Raw genomic sequence first — 12,580 nt, forward strand, 5'->3', positions numbered from 1 at the left:
GATTAGCTGAGCAGATAACAGTTACATCTGTTCAACTGCTCACTAAGTGTCCAGTGAATGTAAATGACCTGGCATAGCTTTCCACTATCTGTGACACAGCAGCTACAGTATAAGTATCAGAGAAGTTCAAGGTAGGAAACATTTTTAGGATCAAAAATATCACAGTGGAACACAACAATATACAGTTGAGGTCCAAAGGCCTCAGTCACTTGAAAGTTAAAAATAAACAGAATAAAAATAAAACATTTCACTTTTAATAGTTTTATTTTCAAATTATGTGCAAGGTGAATTTCACAGTTGAGCTCAACAACCACTATAACCTGAAACCCAAAAAAATAAAAAAAAAAACAACAGAAAAATAAATGGATTAAAAAGACACAATGGAATAGCACCCATAGGTGATGCATGAGGATGACCAGAACGAGCTGTGTTTGGCCGCACAGGGCAGCCAACTCTTAGGAGAAAGCAGGTTTTATAGCTTTGTGTATTACATGACTGGTGTTTGAAATATGTTGTAACAATTTAGTTACTTCAACTGTAATGCTTAGTTTCAGTGAGATGTTACAAAGATACTACTGTACTACGGGTGGAGGGGGGGGGGCAAATCAAAATATATCACTCGTGCGGGTAATTTTTTTTTTCCCCTCAACAGAACAGGATTACTCTATTATAACTAAACAAATAATTATGTAAAGAAAAAACAAAACAGCCACTAGAGACGACAAAAAGAAATCACATCTATTTTTCAAGTTATAAAAGAAACTGAAGATAACTTTAAAAAACTGTGCAAGTACAGCAAATCTATAGTACAGTATATTACACATAACAAAAACAACTTAAATACAGTACTGGGTATCAGTAGAAATCCTGAGAGTTCTCCGTTCCTGGTTCGCAAATGGCTGTCTGTGGACAGTTGAGTGAAGCCCAGACCCACTCTGACCCTTTTTCGTGGGAAACATTGTTCAAGCTGGGTCGACTAGAAATCAGGTTAAAGTCAGTCAACAGTGAATCTTCTCTCGGAGAAGTTAATTATATCCTCAAGTCCTTAATGAATGTGACTTTTCCTGTATTAAATGCCAATGTAAATCTCTTAAGATGATTGCTATATGGTTGCTAAAATGTTTTCACTTAATAGGAGGGCACTCCTTGCTTAGATAAAATACACAAGAAATGTGTAGTGCAACGATGAAACAGGAACCTGCGTGAGGAAACTGACGGCACTAAAAATGTCACACTTTGACAGCAAACGCCCTCCAGTGGTGGCGTTCTTCTGTACAAGATTGTCAAAAAAAAAAGAAGAAGAAAAAACAGAAAAAAGCACCAGCACCAAAAGTTTGTATCCTCTCTGTGATGACGTGTAAAGACGGATTCATTGCTTTACGAGGGTGCTTCGTAAAGTTTGCAGTTAAGGACCGCTGAAGTGGCGAGTTATTCAGTGCAACGCTGAGTAAGACTTTTCAGATATTCTTCATCAGGAGGAACAGTTTTTGATTCTGATGCCCCTTTTTTTCTAGCTGCAGGCACATTGGCATCACAAAAGATCTCCACGAAAAATCCGTATCACTTCAGCCAACAGCCAAACAATCGTTATGGGTACTACTGATCTTCGCTAGCAGAGACGAGCACACAAAACAATTAATGCACTTTTAATAAGGTAATACAATGTAATATAGCCTAATCACAGTTCCATGATTTATTGCTACCACAAAATCTGTTTCCAACTTCCACGACAACTATAGTAAGACCTCAAATGCTCTTTTGGCATTACGAGGAAGGCTATTGGAACCCTTTTTTTCAAGCGTTTAATCACCCGGTGTCAAAGAACAAACTCAGAGCTCAAACTCAGAGCAAACACTTGTTTATATCAACACAACAGCCTGAAATGTCCCTTTGCTCCTAATCAAAAATCTCTGAAGTTTCTGAGGTAAACCTGTTGGTCTGAATGAGCCACTTAGTGTTGCAACAAATTTGACTCCGTCCTTGTTTCTCCAATGTGGAGAGTGAATATTCTAACATTTCACTTAATGGATGCCAACTCAAAGCAGGAAAAAAAAAAAAGTCTGGAAGCCGCACATAGTGTATGTTTGACACACTGACACCTGTGGAGGAAGAGTGGGCAATAAAAAGTTACCATTTAACTTTCAACCTTTAAAAACACTAATGTCAATCACAAGCACACTTCAAATTAAAACTTGCATATGAAATAAACTGAAGAGAGGCATAAACGCAGAACAGGAAAAAAATCCACACAAACCTCAGAGCCAGCAATCTACTAATGACCTAAGGTACTCATCTTACCCGTATGAATATATAGTTTATATGACTATTTGTATATTTCTATATCTATATAGAGTTTCACTTTATGCTGACACATAGCATCCATATCTCCAGAGGCAACACCCTCAGTCGCATGCTTATCATTTGTAAAAATTCATACACACATTAATCAGCCACAACAGTAAAACCATTTACAGATAGCACTAATACAACCCAATCCACAGAGGCCCCACCCTGCAACTCAGGGGTTTTAACGTTGTGGCTGACTGGTGTATTTATGCACCTAACACAAAAATAGAACAACATGGCTCGACAACAAGCAAAAAAATAGTATAATTGCACTTATGAGTCATTGTACGGTTTTGTTAAACAAGCCTCAGTGTGGGTAGTTGGTGCTTTCTTGAAAAAAAAAAAAAAAGAAAGAAAGAAAAAAAATACTGCAATCTTTAAAAGCACCCCCATTTTGATCATGTTAAACCAGAAGTTGAACAACTTAAGACTTAACCAAAAATGGTGCATGTGGTGCAAACCCAAGGTAACACCAGGCACAAGGCAGGCAGGACCACACTATCCCCCCTCTGCCTCAGAGATGGGGTCCACAAAATTCAGATACCTCAAAGCACTTTCTGGAGACACTGTGGATAAAGTTTGGCCACCACGCATTCAAAATGGCGGCCCAAATCCCAGAGACGATCGGGTGTCTCGTAGACTTTGGTCCATACGTCTGCCTCATCGTCATACTGGTAAAGGGAGTTCTTCCTGCTAGTGCGAAACACATGCTCCTCCACCATGACTTGTGTAGCTCGTACAAACAGGTGTAGCTTGCCTTGCAGCAGCATGGCCTTGATATACGGGCTTGTGGCTTGGTCAAAGGGTAGATCTTTCTTGCGGCTCCATGTGTTCTTCTCAATGTCGTAGACCTCCACAGTAAAAGTACGCTGGTGGTTTCTGCAGATCCCAGCTATGTAGTAGATGCAGTTTTTATACAAGGCAGCCAGACCCTGACTCCGAGGGACACTCATTGGCGCCAGATGACTCCAATAGTCCTTACGGGGATCATAGCAGAAGAAATATTCACCTGTGCGAAACAAAGAGACAGAGTTATGATCAGATGCATTAAAATGGTTTTCATATGCAGTATGTCTGTTGTATTAATATCACTTTATTTACATATTTTGTACAGATAAAAACAAACAAACATAATTGCATAAGTTCCCCTGAGCACAGAAAGACTCACCTTGGAGGACGTAGATACGGTCTTTGTACTCTACAGCACTGTGAAACTCCATGGCCACTGGCATTGGACTGACTGCAGTCCAACAGTTGTCTCTGGCATCATAGCACTCTACTGATTTTAATGCATTTCGCCCATCACCTTCATAAACACGGCCTCCCAGTGCATACAGCTTCCCGCAGCAGTGCACAAGCCTGCATCCAATTCGGGCTCTCAGAAGAGGTGCACGTGGAAGCCATCGGTTGCCTGCATGCTCGTACTGCCAGAAGTCACTCTCTGCTCGATGGTCTATGGACACCTCGCTGTTACTCGGACGGTACCCACCAGCAATGTAGATGTCATTTTCTGGGGACACCAAGATGCCAACCTCCCGGAGATCATTAGGTGGTTTGCAGAGTTTGAATACCCTTCCTGTGGCCGTGTCCAGACAAGGCACCGTCTGCTTCTTACCTGAGTGTTTATGAGCAGCATCAAAGCAGATGACCATCTCAGAAGCAGTCATACCCAGGCGCTGTGGACAACCATTTGTGCCAGTGAGGCGAGCTTTGGCCTCAGCAGGGTCTGTTGAAAGGGAGAGGGCGCAAGCAAAGGGAGGAGGTATCCGATTGAGAAAGGCCTCATCCAGCAAGGGCAGACGGATACACTGGGAAAAAACCTCAGCTAGATGAGTTTCACGGCCAGACAGATCATGCTCTAGCCAGCGGACAATGCTCTCATAGACATGCTCTTCCTTTTCCACATTGAGGTCATCATTATTCAAAATGCTGACCAACTGCTCCTTGGTCATCTGGAGGAACTCTTGCTCCCGTGATACACACAAGAACTAAAACAAAAGAAGTTTTAGAGTTTCAGTTCAGACATTACAAAGTTCGATGTCAATGTTGTTGACTGCCACTGTTCCGACAAAAATAAGACATTTGCCAAAAGCAGAAACTGTGTCACATTAAGTCTTTAAGCTCTTGATGAAGACCTGAAAGACTATAAAACAGTACTCTAAATTATTTATCAATTCCCCTGGCCACTAAACAAGGAATACATAAAAGTAGAAAAAGCCATAAACACAAAAAAGGAATTAAAAAATTATATCAGCTGTCTACCAAATTATCATTACATATTAGTACCAACCAACAAATTTAACACTCAGTACATCCTTAGTTTTTTGGCAGCCAAATGTCCTGGTCATAAAGAAAGCAGAACTACAAAAGTAGATACCACAACATGTCTAAAAATTGTGGTATAAAACAGCTGAAGGCATTCATTACATCACAGTCCAAAAGTAACTGTTAATAACCAATTTAGGCTTATGTTCAACTGACCTTCTTGCGGATATAATCCTGTGAGCGTTCCCTCAGTTCCTGGTGCCCATATGCATCAGCAAACATAAAGACTCCTATACAGTTCTGAGGGTCAAGTCGGCTGATCATGAACTGGGCACACTGGTCCTGCAGGGCAGGAATCTGGAAAATGCTGGCTGCAGTGAATAGGGCCTGGACATTAGACTCAGAGAGCGAGACCCTGGACGTGTAGGCATAATCTAGGACAAGGTGCATGGATTCAGATTCCACGCCAACAATTCGAACCTCACGCTGACTGCTCTCTGTAAGGCCACTGGTGAACATGGACCTAGAGGAACATTTGAAAAAACACAAATCCTTTTATGATTATTATAAATTCTCATCTTAAAAACTGAGAAAGTTTATCAGAAAATCGTATTTTCTAGACAACCTCTAGTCAAAATGTCAGTGAAACCAAGAAAGAAAGCAACTAATAAATATTTGTAAACAAACACGTACAAATGCAGGACATAGGCACATATGCAGTGCTGAATTTCCTACCTAAAATATGGGCTGATTGCAGCAAGAACATTTCTGTGGCATGAGAAAGTCTTGCCATGGTCCACTTCTACAACGATGTCTGTGAGCTGTGCTTCATCGTACAAGGCTTTGAGCTGCTGCAGGATGTTACAAGCATGAACAGCATCTACCCCATTGTAGTTGGTGATTGGAAGCGTCCCATTTTGTACTTGTAACAGCTTCCCTACCTCTGAACAAGAGCAGAAACAGAAAAAAATATTATTATCATCTCACTTTAATTTTTTCAGTCAGCTCTAAACACATGTATAACTGACATGAAAACACAAAATGCTTCATGTATATACCAAAGAGCCCCAAAAATTAAGAAAATGCTGCAGAAAAAAAACAGCCTCACAGACACTCTAGTGTCTAGTGCAAGCTCTAGTTTGCTACAAACGAATATCACATGCAGTATGCCAACAAAATATACTGTAAGAGAAGAATAAAGACAGTGCACGAGGTATGAGTATTTAAAGCACTTTAATCTCAGTATCTTTAGTTGTTTTGACGAATGCAAAGTGTCAATTTTGAGAATGAATCAGAAAAGCCAGATCCCTTTGACTGAGTTAGCATAAGACATAGGTCAGGTCAGGTCCAGAGGATGTCTAATGACAGGTACCTGAGGTTACCTGGGGACACAAGATTAGGAGAGTTGTAAACAGGTTGCAAAACCACACATAATCACATAATAATGATAATTACTAAATTATTTAAACAGTAATACAGTGTACATAGTCAACAGTGCTCTGGTTTAAACACTCATTTATGTAGAAACATTTTTTAAATTAAAAATTAAAACATTATTACAGAAGAAAGGACTTAAATACAGTGTTGGGACTAACGCGTTATTAAGTAACGCATTACAGTAACTACGTTACTATTATGGTAACGAGCACGGTAACTAGTTATTATGCCAAAACCAGGAACGCGTTAGTCGTTACTAGGATTTAGATAGGGTCGTTACTCGTTACTTCGTGTGGTGGCTATCGCGGAGCTTCCACAGATTCTGTAACATTAGCAAGTGGTGGAGGCCAGCAGGTGGATGAGGGAAAGGGGACGTAGAAGGAAAAGAGACCCGAGGCGGCCGCCGGTCCAAGTGTGAACTGAACTTCAGGTAAGAAGTTATGACCTGCAGTCTATCTGGGTCAGATATAAACCAAGTTTAGGTGGAGTTTATTTTCGTTGTGCTGAGTACTGCGTACTAGCTAGCATGACGGAGTTTCTATACAGCTGGGTGGGTGCTATGAAGTTAATGATGTTGAACTTTATTTTGTTCATAAGTTATTAGAGTTGCCAATCGTCCCGTCTGGTATTGAGAGAAAATATTACGCGTTTCTTATTGAGGTGAAAAGGAACAGTTTGTCCCGTAATTCAGCTACAATGAAAAGGGCACAAAGCTGCAGTTATTCTGTGTTTGCTGCACAGCTGCCTCTTCTTCTTTCATTCTCCCCCTCCCTCTCCCGTTTCTACTTCAATCATGAAAACTGATCAATGATCAGCTGATCGGCTCTCTTGTTTGTTTATCGCCCACTTTGCGCCAGAAAGAGGAAACCAGCGGATGTCACGCTAAACAACAGCAGCACGTTTAAGCTTGATCAGCTGTTGTTAGAATTTATTTAATATTAATTTCTAGTATCAGCTGATGTTTGCTGGAGCCACAGCTGTTAAGCTGCTGGTCATGATGTCGGTTTGGTTATCTGGTGAGAGGGAAACATGAAGATGAAACCAGGAGATGTCCTTACTGAATCATCAGAGCTGAGCAGGTGATGGAGAAACAGGTTTACCTTTTAGGTGACATGAATGAGTTGAAGGGAAGTTATGAACTGTTTCTGAGAGACAGATAACCCCAGGATCCTTTTTTAGGTAGCTGACAGCTGGTAATTGTGCAGGTGCGGATCTAGCAAAGTTTTGCCAGGGGGGCCAGGTAGGGCATTAACAGGGAAAGGTGGGCACAAAGAAATACTTTTCTTTCTTATTCTAATTTAAAATGTCTAGCTTTTAAAAAATAATTATCTGAATCTTGCGAACAAACGATTCATAGATTGATGCAAATATACCATCAAGACTGTGTACATCACTGTCACAACAGTGTTTGTTTTCATTCAAAGGCTTTATGATTTTTCCTATAATGGTGGGCCAGTCTCTAGTCAAAATGCCCGAGCCGATTTTTTGTCCCCGTCCAGCCCTGTATGCAGCTCATCTGCAGTCTGGTGTTACCTACATCTTCCTATTCAGAAGGCAGAATTTCCGAGTTCTGAGTACAATCAAAAGTACCACGACTGCAGTTTTTGTGTTGGATGTAAAAGGCGCACATGATGCTGTGACGTAGGCTAGAATCATGGCAGCAGTCAATGATGGTCCGGGTGTGGGATTTCTCTCGTGGAAATATGCACATTATCTTTTCCTTTCTATTGGTAGGTGGCACAGTGCACTTGTGGCAAGTAAGCAAGCTAGAAGACTGGCAAAGTTATGGAAGCAACACATTAACAAGAGAATTCTGAGTAAAACCAAAGTTACTTTCCCTAGTAACTAGTTACTTTGAAAGTAACGAGTAACTTGAAGTAACTGAGTTACTTTTGATAGAAGTAACTAGTAGTGTAACTAAGTTACTATTTTAAAGTAACTTACCCAACACTGCTTAAATATGATGTTAACATACCTGACAATAGCAGCCACAGCTTCTGATCTGGAGCTACCAATTCTTCTGAAGTTTTTGTTTAGCTGCCAGTGTAGAGCTCTGTACCGTTTGCCTATTCAGTTTATACAATGCATTTTTAATACTTAACTGCTATATAGTCATTTGGAAGAGCATCAATACCAACAGTACCGTCTTCAGCCCATTCAGCTGACACACAATTTTACAGACCAGCTGCAGACAAGCAGCTATGCTTCCCTCACTAGCGGCTGAACACATGAAAAGCACGAGTATGTCTGCAGTCTGGAGGTATTATAAAGTTGATGACAACAATATTGCCATTGTGAGATATGTAAACTTGGAAAAGCGACCCACTTCAGTACTGGAAAGAACATGCTAATCAGCTTCCCAGTATCAACCCAGTATCTCATGCCCCCTTTAGCTCTGTGGACAGTGAGAGCCTTTTTAGTGCCGTTGCAAACGTCCTTGATGAGAACAGAAACAGGCTCAAACCTGACAAGGTAGAGATGTTAGTTTTCATTAAGAGAAACATACTTTTTTTTCTGCGAAATTTACTACTGTGATGACAGTAAGAGTTAGGAGTGCAGTTCCTAAAAGCACATTACTGGCTTTGCAAACACTGTAGATCTTTTTTTGTTTGTTTGTTTGTTTGTTTACAGGCCTGCCGGATATTTTAAGTTGAGGTGCTATTTGTTTTTATATTATACTTTTTTTTATATTTACTGTTGCACTAAAGTCCATAAGTGAAGAATTTATTTTATTTATTACTTGATTGTTCAAGCTACCTCACAAAAGTGCTTTGTTTGTTAACAGAGTTGTTGAATGTTAAAATAAGGTGAATTAAATAAAAAAATGAGGAACATCCAGGATCTGTTTCTTCGCTCTTCTTTATTCTTTTTTTATGTATTATAGAAGTATTGGATCGGGACTCGGTATAGGTAGATACTCAAAATCAAATGACTCGGACTCTGACTCGATGGCAAAAAAACATGATCGGGACATTCCTAACATGAACAGTAGTTTAATCGTCACAACACTGAACATCTCTTAAGATAAATGTTAAGAGGTAATTTAAGTTCCCATTAACAACATCAAAGTATTAAACATTTATCATGAATATTAACCTTGTAGCCACACACATCACCACTAACTATTAGCATTTACATAAGAAAGGCACTAGCTGTGTGTTAAGTTATCATTAAGGTAGTGGCTAGCCAATATGACTAATAATAAAAAGATAACATTAATGTAGCAGGTAAGCAGCAAATGTAATCAGTCCTGCTCATGTGTAATGCTATAATAGGCAGTGTTAGTTAAAGGTGTCTATATAAAGTGTATATAGGCAGTGTGAAGTGTTTGAACTGTTCCTGCAGCTAGACAGCAACAGCAGCAGTTAGAACCTAGCAGACTAACTCTACTTGATCAGCAACAAAAATATAGTGCCAAGTCAAAAGAAGCAAAGCACAATTTCAGACAATCTTAAAATAGCTGTCATATTTTAATGTGGGTTTTTTTCACTAAGTCCAATAATGTAGAAACAGTGTTATCATTGATGTTACAGTTTGTATTGTTGTCAGTTTTTTTAAACACATTTTTTGTCATTTTCTTTTTCCACTGGTATTGAAGATGGGATTTTCTTAGATAGTGCTATTGAGTTTGAATTTCTAGTATCATAACTACTCTATAAAGCACGCAGCCTCTAACCCACTGCCTAAGAGATTTCAAAATATCTGAATTTCCTTAGTGTAGATGGCTACAGTGTAAATACAAGAGTTTTTGTGATCTTACTCAATCCCTATGTTTCACAAACTTTTAAGCAACACTTACTTGGAGATTATTTTAGACATTGTAGGTAAATATTGTTACTTTTCTAACATAAAAATCTTCAAAAGAAATACAAAACCTTCTAATTATTTTATATTATAAAGCAATTTCCAGCTGCTCCCTTGTCACAGGGGGCCACCACAGCGGGTAGCTTTGCATGTTTCTAAGCTGGATGCCCTTCCGGCCCCCAAGGGGATTTATGCCTCCTTCTGGGATTAAACTGAGGATCTTTTACTTGTGATATGATATACATGATATGATATACAGTTTTATTTTGGATTTTAAACACATTCAAATATATAAGGAAATAAACTCAAATGACAAACAAATGTGCATTACATGAAATAAAAATTAATCAAAGCCCAAACTGGAGTACAAAGAAGTATGCACATGCTTATGCGTACCCCATGTTCAACACTGCCAATTTAACAGGATCATCATTGTGGTACCCTCATATACATGCATATACTTGACCCACGTTCATATTAGCATAAATATGAACCAATACATCTTTATACAAACATTAATTACATATTATTATTTTTTTAAAAAGTCAACTGAATAAAGCTTGAACATTGCATTTGTTCTATAAATGAAAATACAAAAAACAGCAAAAGTGTGGGATAGTTTTTGTTAGGTAAATCTCTAAACCACTATACTATGGAGCCACACATATTCTTTTTATAGTGTAATAACATAAATAAAGTGTGGAGTGTGTGAAAACCTGATGACCAAATTTTAAGGATGTATGCCACCTGGATTAAAGGTCCAGATATAATGACTGATACAGCTGTATAAATATAATATTTCCTGCACTATATTTGCTTGTTTCTAAACTTGTACCAAGAGATTGTTCCCTTTCTCTTATACTGAATGAAAGCAGCAGGACAATACATGAGCCTAGAAACTCCTGAGTACAGCAGTGCTGCCCTTATAAGCGTCCACAAAGTGAACGTCTTTCTTATCACATGTGTTATATCAAATTGTAAAAGTGGCACACCAACTTTATGACTGCTGTAAAGCTCCACTTTGACTTATACGATATAGAAACTTACAACAAATGTCTCGGGTTGTGCAATGCTGACAGGACAAAGACGCTCGGTGGGTAAATAGAAAACTACTATCACACCAGGTGGTAGCTAGCTTGCTAACATCTCTCATCGCTGCCCTGTGCCTGCAGTAACGGTCTGGTTAGCTAATAAGACTGAAAACAAACTTGAAGAATAGACACTAATGAAGATCGACGCTGTACACAACTTCGCCTGAATGCTTGTGTTTCATAAAATACAGTAATGCTCGCGGTTGGCTTAGCTAGTTGAGGAGCAAGCTTAACTTTTAGCAGACAGCTAGACACCAAGCTAATGCTAGCAAAGCTTTATTTGACACAACATTACGAGATATAAATGGCGATAAAAATCTCAAGTGTTTTAAGTGTTGACGTCTTCACCTTATAGAAGCATAAGAGTATGTAGCGCAATATCTAGTGTATTCGTTTGATGACTATCGCCATTACTACAACTTGTCTAACCTTTGTCTCTTGTCATAAACAAGTGTTTACACAGTCAGCTGTGGCAGCGAGCTAACCGGCCGAAAGTTAGCCACACAGCTAACGTTAGCTACATAGCCGGGCTAACGACAGCCAACAGTTTGAGGAGTCGTTTAGAACCTGACCTTATTTAATGAAACTGCAACATGTCAAGACCTCTTCGTTTAATCTGTAAAGCTACGCCTGGTGAACACATGAACTTACATATTCTAACTTTAAAAAGCAATATTTAAGTACACAAAACAATGAAGATTTTGCTAACCTCCACTGGCAGCCATTCTCTCCAGTCTGTCTCAGAGCAGACCGACAGAAACGTCAAATGAGTGCCGAGCGGAGCCCCGGAAACAAGAAACAGCCAATCGCAAGAGGAGATCGGATCTCAGAGCCAATCATTTTCCTTTTTTCTGAAATAGGAAAAAGTTAATACTGCATGGATAAATTACACACAGGGCACTCGGTTAGAGCCAACCAAAAGAAGTCAAATCAGCAGTATCTAAACAGGTGCATCCAAAGCAGAGGTTGGTTTCATATCTTGGTGGGAACAGTGGAGGTAGAAATAAGTTCACCTGCAGGCAAAAGGCTAACTGCACATGGGGATAGACACATTACAGTAGCGTCTTATTCTACAATGTACAACTTGCTTTTTTGGTTTGCAGAAGAGTGCTGTTATTGATTTATAGCGCTGAAATGAAAGCTATTTAGACTTCATATAAATAGTGCAACATGAACGCTGAAAAAACAGATGAGTATTTTTTCAGCGTAATATAATAAGAACAAACATTGCATGCCATATAAAAATATTGTACGCATCAATTATATTATATCGACTTAGATTAATATTGCTGGAAAAAAAAATAATTTAAATAGCAAAGATAATAATGCATTTTACTATAACAAGTGTAGGCAAAAGTCTCCACATTCTTGACAACCATGTGGTGACACATGTTAAGAGCCATAACCAAGATGTTTTGTGGATTGTGGCATCCTTGCATTTAGCCAGCAGGATGGACACATTTATGTTATGTTCCAATGCAGATTTTGTAGTAACATATGCCATAGGAGGCAAATGTTCAAATCAGCGTGACAGCGTATATTTTGAAGGTTAATCAACATTCATTGTGACTGCATGCCTAATTCTAGACATATGATCTGTTTCTAGTACTTCAATATCATGGGGAAAAAGTCTAAAC

General features: G+C 39.1%; 1 protein-coding gene across 1 annotated transcript; it reads right to left on the reverse strand.

The window, feature by feature from the left end:
* Positions 1-209: 209 nt before the first annotated feature.
* kbtbd8 (kelch repeat and BTB (POZ) domain containing 8) lies at positions 210-11,724 on the reverse strand. Its single transcript, XM_006784611.2, has 5 exons — positions 11,653-11,724; positions 5,347-5,554; positions 4,828-5,134; positions 3,515-4,334; positions 210-3,355 (listed from the first exon to the last, which is right to left on the reverse strand). The coding sequence occupies exons 1-5, from the start codon at positions 11,666-11,668 to the stop codon at positions 2,892-2,894; spliced, it is 1,815 nt and encodes a 604-aa protein (XP_006784674.1). The 5' UTR covers positions 11,669-11,724; the 3' UTR covers positions 210-2,891.
* Positions 11,725-12,580: the final 856 nt, after the last annotated feature.

The sequence above is a fragment of the Neolamprologus brichardi genome, chromosome 5, assembly GCF_056152115.1.
Source record: "Neolamprologus brichardi isolate AB-2024 chromosome 5, ASM5615211v1, whole genome shotgun sequence".
NCBI classification, from domain to species: Eukaryota; Metazoa; Chordata; class Actinopteri; order Cichliformes; family Cichlidae; genus Neolamprologus; species Neolamprologus brichardi.

Excerpts from the sequence above, each read along its gene's own strand:
- kbtbd8 (XM_006784611.2), bottom strand. Across the intron at positions 5,135-5,346 it reads GCAATCAGCCCATATTTTAG|GTCCATGTTCACCAGTGGCC; the intron begins GTAGGAAATTCA and ends ATGTTCCTCTAG. Across the intron at positions 4,335-4,827 it reads AGGATTATATCCGCAAGAAG|TTCTTGTGTGTATCACGGGA; the intron begins GTCAGTTGAACA and ends CTTTTGTTTTAG.